Consider the following 11,055-nt stretch of genomic DNA (forward strand, 5'->3'; position numbering starts at 1 on the left):
CATTCTCTTTTATAGCACTATCAAGTGCTAGAGTCACATGAATATAATAAAAGGAACACTAAAAAAATACATAAAAAAAACACTTTCACAAATCAAATTAATATCCTCAAGAATCCATGCGACTTCTAGTGGGCAAATTCTTTTCAAATTCACGCTTTGAGTTTTCATATTGTGAAAGGGGTTAGAGACCAACCTCAGCTGCGGGATGCATTGAATTCTTTTGTTCTTTACTGATAGCTTGCCTCTTGTAATAAGCTTCAATAGCATTTTCTGAACTTTTTTCAGCACCTCGTTTTTTTGTGGTGACACCAACGGAGAAGGAATAATCTGTTGGAATTTTTCCACTACTCCTAAGCATACGTTTTTGAAAGCTCGGATTTGTGTGAATACACAAAAACTTGTTTAGACCCCTAATTAAAAGTTACGGCTCGGTTGTTTTTACTCTAACTTAAACTAAATGCGGAATAAGAGTAAATGCGAGCGAATAAACAATAAAACTACTCTAAGCCATATTCATTAAATAACAACAATAAAATGAAAGCTAAAAGAGTAGGGAAGAAGAATGCAAATACAAGATAACACCGAGACGTGTTATTAAAGAGGAAACCAAAGAACTCGACAAAAAACTTCTCTGCCGCCCTCCAAGTGGTAAATCGATCTACTAGAGAATAAGTTGGAGTACACGAATAATAAAAGACCCTCCAAGCCTAGTCTACCTCATGTACTTGAGCCCTCCAAGCTCCTGCTACCAACTGACTTCATGAAGTCTTGTCTTCTCTAGCTTTTTGAATCACGCAACTCAACCTGATTGCATCCGCCAAACGATTGGCTTCTTCCAATGCTTTCTAGTAGCACTGAAACCTCACTTTACACTCAGAATGGGTATGGTAAGTGTTTGGGCTATCAACCTTTCAAGGATTTGGATATGGAGAGGTAGGAGTTGAGGAAAACCACAAAGGATTGTGTAGAGGATTGTGGGTATAACAATCTCTGACTCTCAAGGGTAATAATATCTAGGATTTTCTCTCTAAAAAGCACTCCTTACAATATATGGGTAATGAGGGTATACATAGTGTGGGTGAAGAATTGGTGGAGCAGATATGCCAAAATAGCAAAACAGAATGTTTCACGGGTATCTCACTGGAAGGTCTTACCCGCGAATTACTCGCAAAAACTAGCTGTCATGACTTTTTGCATTCTAGTCATGTGCTCTGCATGTGGCTCACTTCGCGGGATAGCTTCTCGCGAATCTTCTTGCAAAATCCACTTTGTCTTCAATAAGAGCTTAAGTCTTCACACTCTTTCTCACACACAACCCATACAATAAAATCCCACATAAAATACAAGGTAAACAGGATTAAACATAATTACAATCAAATTTGGCACGGAATTAAAACCAACACAAAATAGTTGTAAATAAAAACTTTATAGTTTCCTAGTCCTTAAGGAAGACTTGGTATGGCCCAATTTCTCTTCATGAACAGTTGGAATCATTTCCATATCTTCATCCTTATCCAATTCAAAAATTTCCTTGACATATATAGATGAACTCACCAACTTATCTCCTAATACTGAGTCTGTTGTTGTGAAAAAGATACTTCTTCTGATTTAACAGACATCACACCTTTTTCTACATGAGAGAGACGAAAGCGTTTCCACATCTCCTCCAGGGACGCATCCATTAGCGAAGATTACTCAATTTGAAGAAAGATATTAATTGTTGCAAGAATGGGAGGTATAGAGGAGGGAGATTTAGCAAGGAATAATTATCCTTTCAACAATCAGGTATCACCGAATGGATAAGGGGGATGGGAGATCAAACAAAGAACAAAAATCCCCTATGACAATCTGGTATCACAGATTGGAAGAGTTTGGATCTTGCGTGAAAAAACACAAGTTGGGGCTTCCACTTTTCAAGACCTAAGGGAGTCTAGGAGAGAGAAGTTTTTATCCTAGTATAGATACTTACATCTTCTAAATAGATTAAGTTGAGGATACTTAATTTGCATGTGAAAAATTAGGAATCTAAACAAGGAAAATCCCTTAAATAGTAGTAAGATAGATTAAACAACCATGACTCCACGAACTAAAGACTCGGGCTTATTCTAACAAACCCAAAATTACATATCAATACCGACTAAAACAACTCTACCAATCGCATGCAAAAGCAGCCCCCATTACTACACATCTACTAAGTGGGAACCAAGCACGTAATGCACTACATATCACTCTTAGTATCCTACATGAATTCTGATGACCCACAACCCAAATTCATCTATGTATGTATCACAAAATCACTCGTGACATACTAGTATAATTTTTCTCTAAAGTTTATAATTCACGTGGTGAATACGTGCTTGAGCTACTTAAATTCAATGGGGGAAAAAGGACCTTTGAGTTACTTTTATTTTATATTTGAAACATTAATATAAATAACAAATTATCATTACTTGCTTTATTACTCAAATAAAAAAAGATGTAACTTTTTCCAGAAAAAAAAAAAATAATAAGGGTAAATTATATAAATGGTCTTTAACCTTTACACCTTACGTAAATTTGGTCCTTAACTTTTTAATGATGTGTCAATTTGGTTTCTACTATTAACTCTTGAACGGAAATTACCAACGTGTCCAACAGACTAAATAAAAAAAATTATTTCTCTGCAACGTAAGCAGACATCTCAAATGCCACCTCATATTACAAAATCCAAAGAACAAAATGGAATCATGTCTCTGCCTCAACAAATCAAACCAAACCCCAAAATCACAAATTCAAATCATTGTAATGCACATAGAGAATAAGAACAAAGGCTCTTTCTTTTTTTCTTTCTTTTTTGGCAAAATGGAACAAATGCTCAAAAGCTTATATTCCAATCAACAAATTAAACAAAATCCAGTCCCAACACAAACTCCAAGACCACAAATTCAAAGTAAACAATCACAGCAACACATTTCCATACACAGCACAAAAGCTCAATTTCAACCAATGCCCAATTCAACCCAGTACCAAAATCTCCCATCTTTGTGCCAATTCAGTAAAATCCCGCATCACAAATATTCAATACAAAACCACAATAAAAGAGAGAGAGAGAGTCCTCACTAGAACCGCCAGTCCTCGCCATCTACAACCTTCGTTATCGACCAAAATGTGAAGAAGCTGTTGTGTGTTGTGGTTTTGAGTGATGAGGGATGGTCTGATAATCGAATGAGAGAGTTAGGGATTTTTAAACTTTGATCCCAAATAGGACTTGCGAGAGGCAGGGCATGCTTCTGTTTTGTTCTTTGTTTTGTTTTTTGTTTTTTGTTATGTTTTTTTTTTTTTAATGTAATATGATGTGGCATTCTATGTGTCCACCTACGTGCCAAAGAAATAATTTTTTATTCAATCCGTTAGACATGTCAGCAAATTATGTCCAAGAGTTAATAGTAGGGAATAAATTGACAAACAACAAAATATTAGAGATCAAATTAACACAATTTAAAGGTTATGGATCAAATTGACACAAGGTGTAAAGATTACAAACCATTTATGTAATCTACCCAAAATAAATTATAAGCCCATGTATAGATAATCTTCATTGATGAAAAGAGTCTCATCTGTAAAGTCTTTTTCTAAGATTGTGAAATACTGTTGCTTTGAAATTGTATTTTAATCTTGTGAGTTCGCCCACTAACATTTCATGTTAAATATTAACATTGGTACACCATGTTGAATATGCTAGTATAGATATGGAAGCGGAAGCATAAAATATATAATACAATTACATACAAGGGTTACGTGGTTCAGCCTAACGGCTTACATCTATGGAGGAAACCCTAAAGGGCTGCATCAATAATATATTAAAGTGTAGTACAAATCTTGTGTTACAATGAATCATAACATGTGTATATAGTATAGATTAAACCCTAGACTAATAGACTTTTAGTACAAGTAGGAGGATTGGCTTGCACACAAAATAGAATTAGACTTGGGGCTATGCTAATGGGCTAATATATCTCTAACACCATTGCTTTGAATTTGTATTTTAATCTTGTGAGTTCGTCCACTAACATTTCAGTGGAATCTAGTTGGCATCTTTGGACCAACCATGCCCTTGTTTGTGTTGTTAACTACAATTTAATCCTTATATCGTTGAACTGAAAAGTTAGTCTTCATTTTGCATTTTGAATTTCTGTCAACGTCTTAAATTTTATTTTGTTGTACCACAGGTATGTTGGGAACAGAGATAGTAGGTTCTGCAGTTGCAGCTGAGGTGTACAAAGATGGGAGACGGATTGCCAATAACATAAATCAGACTGTTAATTATGCGCATGACCTGAAAAAACACTATAAAAGGTTAACAGATATTGCAGAGAAGCTATCTGCTAGAAAGGAAGATATAGTGGCTGAAGCAAACAAATATAAGACGAAACAGTTCACTAGAGAATGCCAAGTTTGGATGTCTACAGTCACGAAGAGTGAAGAAGATGTGCAAAAACTGAAAACCAAGTACGAGAAAGTACGAGGTAAAAAGCGGTTATGGAGGGTATTTCACCATCGTTTCCGTGCAAAACTTAGCAAAAGCATGGCAGAGAAGTGCGATGAGCTACATAACCTCTGGTCAGAGGCAAAATTTGAGAGGGGAATGATGGTTGAGAAACCGCCAGAACGTGTGAGAATTATGCATGCACCCAAAATAGAAGACAAGCCATCACTCCACTGCGTTGTTGAAGATATATTGGGCCTCCTAAGAGATGGGAATGTTAAAAAAATTGGACTTTGGGGAATGGTAGGAATCGGGAAAACAACAATAATGCAGAACTTAAATGACAATGAAGACATTGCTAAAATGTTTGATATTGTCATATGGGTTCATGTATCACAAGATTGGAGTGTAGAAAAGTTGCAACATGTAATTATAGATCGGCTAAAATTGAATATGGAAGGCATCACTAACGTTGATGAAATTGCTTGGAGAATATCTATGGAGTTGGAATGCAAGAAGTATCTACTTCTTTTGGATGAAGTTTGGGACATTCTGGATCTAAAAAAGATAGGTATCTATGACAACCAAAAGGATAGCAAGGTGGTATTGGCGACTAGATATCGTCACATTTGTCGTGAAATGGATGAGTTGATTAATGTGAAACGAATGTCTAAAGAAGATGCATGGAAAATGTTTAAGGAGAAAGTCGGTCAAAATATAAATATTTCAGATGTTGAGCCAATAGCCAAGCTAGTTGTTCGAGAGTGTGCTGGTTTGCCGCTCTTAATAGATAGGGTAGCAAGCACCTTCAGAAGAAAGGATAACTTCCACCTGTGGCATGATGGATTAATGCGTTTGCAAAGATGGCGTAGTATCAAAGTCCAAGGCATGGATGAATTGATTGAGTTTTTAAAGTTTTGTTATGAAGATTTAGATGCTGACAATAAAAAATTTTGCTTTTTGTACACTGCATTATATCCTGAAGACTATGACATATATATAGATTATTTGTTGGAATGTTGGAAAGCTGAAGGTTTTATTCATGATGCTGATGATTTTAAAGTTGCACGTGGGAAAGGGCATACCATATTGGATGAACTTATCAAAGTATCTTTGCTAGAGAGGAGCAAGAAGATGAATCATGTATGTATGAACAAAGTGTTGCGGAATATGGCCCTTAAAATTTCTTCCCAAAGCGAAGATTTTAAGATTTTGATGAAAACCCAAGAGGAGCTACAAGAGCCCCACAATGAGGAAGAATGGCAGCAGGTAAATCGAATCTCTTTGATGGATAGCAAATTGTGCATTTTACCAGAATTGCCAGATTGCAACAATCTTAAAACATTGCTGCTACAAAAAAATAATGACCTGAAAGTGATTCCTAATGGATTCTTTAGATACATGCAAAATCTACTAGTTCTAGACTTACACGGCACTGGAATTGCGTCATTACCATCATCTGTGTCTTGCTTGACGTATTTAAGAGCATTGTATCTGAATTCTTGCATCAATTTAATGGGGCTTAAGTACTTAGAAGAACTAAAGCATCTTGAGGTGCTTGATATTCGACGAACTGGGATTAATCATTTACCAATTCAAATTGGATATTTGATTCAGTTGAAGTGTTTACGTATGTCCCTGTCAAATTTTGGCTTGGGAAAATCAGGGGATGTTGAATGTCATCAAAATGTCTTTTCAAATCTTTCTTTATTGGAAGAACTAAGAATTGATGTAGATCCGAACAATCGAAGGTGGGAGGGAGTTGTAAAGTCTATTACAGAGGAGGTGGCTACCTTGAAATGTTTGACTTCTCTTTCAATTTACTTTCCCGATGTGGACTGCCTTAAGAGTTTTATCTCGACAAGCCCATTGTGGAAGGAAATGCACTTCACATTCCACTTTTCTGTTGGTTATCATGGCTCATCAAGTTATCATATTCAAGATTGTTTTGAATACCAAATAAGGAAGTGTTTCAAGCTTGCAAATGGTGAAGGTGTAAATCCTGCAATTTCAGAGGTTCTTGCAAATTCTGAAACATTAGAATTGATTGGTCATAAAGGAGCTTCAAGATTATCAGATTTTGGTATTGAAAATATCAATAAAATGCGAGGTTGTTTAATTGAAGGCTGCGATGATATTGAAACAATTATTGATGGTGATAGTGAAAGAAGAAGTGCATTAGAAAACTTGGAAAAGATGTACATAAATAATGTCCCAAAATTAGAAAGCATATGGGAAGGTCCAGTACATAGTGGAAGCCTAGCTAACCTAACAAGTTTAATCTTAATGAAATGTCCGAAGTTGAAAAAAATATTCTCCAATGGTATGATTAAAGAACTCTGTAGACTTCAACACTTAAGAATTGAAGGAAGTCTTGAAATCAAAGAGATAATTACAAAATTTGAGAATAATGAGTTTGAACCCAAGGTGCTTCCCAAACTGAAAACGCTTGAGCTCTATGATCTTCCAAAAGTGAAAAGCATTTGTACTGATGACTCATTGGAGTGGCCATCTTTAGAGAATATTAAGATATCCATGTGCCAGTCGTTGACAAGATTGCCTTTCAACTGTGAGAACGCAGTCAATTTGAGATGTATTGAATGCCAACAATTATGGTGGAGTGCGTTGGTATGGAATGAAGATACTATTGAACAAAGATTACGGTCTATATGCATTTTCAACTAGTCTTTTCGGCTTCAGATTTCTTCACGGTAACTCTTTTGTGTAAGGTAATGGTAGAAATGTTTGTTCCATCAATTTTTTGGTTTGTGAGATTTAAAATTTTTATGTTCTTCCTTTTCAAGATATCATATGAATATGAGTCTATCAATTATCTTGACATGTGTGATTGTTTAGTATATGTGATACAAGAATGTTAGAAAGAAACCTTTGTTATGGGTGGTCATGATTGTCTCAAATTTGTAATGAAAACTTTTGAACTTTTAAATTATACTATTAAAGGGATAGCCAAAACTACCTTAGGTATTTTATCAATGATGATATTGTGAATAATGGAAAATTTTCTCTTATGGAAAATGTTGCTTCCATAAAGCATTTAAGGTCATGTATGTTGGATTTGGAAGCATGGTTTGACTAACAACTTTAACTTTATGCAGATGTCCAAAGTTGATTGAATAGCTTGAATTGAATGATGTCCTGAAATCTGAGAGAATACTGTGGGTTGGAACCTGGTGTGCTTTCAAGTTTAAAGATGCTTGTGCTTTCTCATCTTCTAAGAGCAAAAAGCGCTTGGATCAATGACTCATTGAAGTTGCCAACTTTAGAGAGAATTACGATATCCGTATGCTAGTTATTGATAAGATTGTGCTTCAACAATGAGAATCCAATCAATTTGAGATGTGCTGAAGGCCATCAGTCATGGTGGAGTGCGTTGGTTGGCAAGAGATGCCATTGAACAAAGACTATGGTTTATATGCATGTTCAACTAACCATTCTTCTTCGCAGCATTTCTTCTATGCTAGCTAGCGGTATAAATGTTTTCTCCATCAGCTTTTGGTTTGCTAGATTTAAAATTTTTATTATGTCCTTTTCGAGATAACATATGATTGTGAGTTAGTTTTTTATCTTAATATGTGTAATTATATCTTAATATGTGTAATTATTTAGTATTTATGATACATGAATGTTAGATTCAAACCTTCCTTATTGGAGTTAATGATTGTCTCAAATCTTTTGTGATTTTTTTTTTTTAACATTTTAAATTATGCCATTTAGATGGTAATCTGCCTTTACTTAAGTTTTGGGTAGCCGTTAGCAAAAAAGAAAAAAGGTTTGGGCAGCCAAACCTACTCTTTTCGCATATTTCTAAGCTGTTTAGAAAAGAACGAAATTTTGATAGTTCATGATCGCCTGATTTTGCCACAACTTCGACTTGCCTAAAATGTTAAGAGTATTATTTACACTAGTCGCAAATCCACGCGATACTTGGGAAAATATGATATGATTATTTTTTATTGGATAATTATTGAATTAATATATTAGATTGTATATTTTTAAAAATTCAATATATGTTATTTGAAATTATGTTTTAAATTAGAAGTTTTTTGTAGTGTAACAAAATATATTTTGTAGTTAGGTATTATATATAGTGAGATATTTATGAAAACACAATGCAATAAATTAAAAAAAAAAAAAAAAATTGATAGTGTGAGAACTATTAGACCAAGTTATAACTATATCGTCCTTCAAAAAAGTTATAACTATGTCTATTTTGTTTATTACTATACAGATGTATGTGATTCAACTCTTATAAATATATTTTTCTCCAAAACATAGATCAACATCTCTTTCTTCCTCACAATTGAAATCAGTGAAAAAGAAAATAAAGATAACTATGCAATAGATCATTATCAATACATCATATATCATAAAGTGGAAATTAAAATAAAATAAAATGCAAAAAGAAAAAGTTCCTTAAAGTATATATACATAAAAACATTAATATGTGAATGGAGAAAGGAAAGGAAAGGGTTTTGGAGAGGGTGGAAGGGTACCTTTTCTTTCTTTATTTATTTATTTCGTATGGTACCTTTTCCTTTTTATTTTTATTTTATTTTTTTAATTTTTGATAAAAACCTTTTCCTTCTTGAAGTTGAGTACTGTGTAATGTTTTTAAAAAATGTAAATTTGATATTATTAGATGGAATCGAATTAGACTAAATAGTTTCTGTATAATTTTTTTGTGGGGGAGGATTTTGTTCCACGCCCCGCAAGCTTATTGTCCTCTTTGGGGAGCCAAGCCCGCAAGGTTTTGTTTCTCGGCCCCGAGTATGGAAGTCCAGGATTTTCACCTCAGGCCAAGGGCTTTGCCTTGTAGCCATGTGTGGTATACCACACATGGTTGCTCCAAGGGCTTATAAGCCATGAGTGGGGCGCATCTCCAACCGATGTGGGACAAAGGTGTCAAGCCAAAATGGCTACAAGGCAAAGCCCTTGGCCTGAGGTGAAAATCCTGGACTTCCATACTCGGGGCCGAGAAACAAAACCTTGCGGGCTTGGCTCCCCAAAGAGGACAATAAGCTTGCAGGGCGTGGAACAATATCCTCCCCCACATTTTTATTTTAGAGAATGTGTATATTTTTTTTATTGATTCAATGAGCTATCTCTCCTTTTGGAATTTTATTTTTGGTAATTATTAGTTACTCTATTGTCAAAGGAATATTATTATTATTTGTAATTCTTAGTTGTTAAGCATTTAATGATAATTAATTACCAAGCGGTATTATTGAAGGAAATTAATGCCTATGTATTATTATGATAATAAATTTTTTTAATTATAAGTTCAATCTTCTTTGATTTTTTTTTTTAATGATTAGTCCATTGAAAGGACCGAATTGGATCAAATGAAGAGAATAGGACCGAATAGAAACAAGGAGGACCGAATAGGACCAAATAAGAACGAATAGACAGGCCAAAGTAGATAGAATGGACCGAACGAGACTATATTGGACCGAATAGGACTGAATTAGACAGACTGGACCTAAGTAGACCGAATAAGAGCTATTTGAACTAAATAGGACCAAAGTGGACAAAATGAACCGAATAGAACCAAAGTGGACAAAATGGACCAAATAATACCAAAGCAAACCGAATAGGATTGAAGTAGATCAAAATGGACAGAATGGACTGAATAGGACGAATAAGGACCGAATAGTACCAAATAGAACCAAAGTAGACATAATAGACCAAATAGGACCAAAGTGGACAAAATGGACGAAATACAACCGAAGTGGACAGAATAGGACGAATGTGGACCGAATAGGGCCAATATGGACTGAATAGACCGAAGTAGACTAAATAAGACTGAATGGGCCGAATTGGACTGAATAAACTTTAGTGGAAGGAATGGACTAAATAGGACCGAATGGACTAAATTGGACCAAAGATGATGGAATGGACCGAGTAGAACCAATGTGGACTGAATAAGACATTTGAATATTTATTATTTTTATTGCATTTTTGGGGCTCATATTTCTAATTTATAATGTCTATTTTCTTTGTATTTTTTAATGCAAAACTAAAGAGTTTAGCCCAAGTATAATAAAAGTTCATACTTTTCAACCCAAAAAATGAAGAAAAAAAAAAAGAAATTTTGAGTTAAACTTGAAAAGAAAACCTACAAAAAGAATCAATTTAAGGTTCAATTAGTTTAAAATGTACTGAAGGGGGACAGAAATTGACTAAGTGGACTGAACTGGACTGAAGTAGACTTAATTGGACCGAATTAAAATTGTTTAATTTTTAGGGAGAAAAATTAAATTATCTTCAAAAAATTTTAGAGAAAAAATTATACATTATATTATAATACAAAATAATTATTTATTCACAAGCATCGCATGGGTCTGCGACTAGTTTAATTATAACGAATAAGCCCAAGGGACACTTATAATTATAGGATTTTTTTTTTTTTTTTTTATAGAGTTTCAACCTATGACGTTCACTTTTGATAATTGTATCTTTTATCGTTAGACTAAGATACCATTATACCATTTAGTTTTTGGTGTCGATGAGAATTGAACCCCAAATCTCTTATTTAATCATCAGACTTTACTAGTTGAACAAATCGGAAC

The 11,055-nt window shown here is 34.4% G+C and overlaps 1 protein-coding gene across 1 annotated transcript; it reads left to right on the plus strand.

The window, feature by feature from the left end:
• Window positions 1–4,210: 4,210 nt before the first annotated feature.
• On the plus strand, window positions 4,211–8,049 carry LOC115974098 (probable disease resistance protein At4g27220). The gene is made up of 3 exons (XM_031094314.1): window positions 4,211–6,788; window positions 6,879–7,194; window positions 7,582–8,049. The coding sequence occupies exons 1-2, from the start codon at window positions 4,211–4,213 to the stop codon at window positions 7,148–7,150; spliced, it is 2,850 nt and encodes a 949-aa protein (XP_030950174.1). The 3' UTR covers window positions 7,151–7,194; window positions 7,582–8,049.
• The last annotated feature ends 3,006 nt before the right edge of the window (window positions 8,050–11,055 follow it).

The sequence above is a fragment of the Quercus lobata genome, chromosome 2, assembly GCF_001633185.2.
Source record: "Quercus lobata isolate SW786 chromosome 2, ValleyOak3.0 Primary Assembly, whole genome shotgun sequence".
Lineage (NCBI taxonomy): Eukaryota > Viridiplantae > Streptophyta > Magnoliopsida > Fagales > Fagaceae > Quercus > Quercus lobata.

Excerpts from the sequence above, each read along its gene's own strand:
- LOC115974098 (XM_031094314.1), top strand. The coding sequence starts at position 4,211 with ATGTTGGGAACAGAGATAGTAGGTTCTGCAGTTGCAGCTGAGGTGTAC. Across the intron at positions 6,789-6,878 it reads GAAAAAAATATTCTCCAATG|AGTTTGAACCCAAGGTGCTT; the intron begins GTATGATTAAAG and ends TTGAGAATAATG.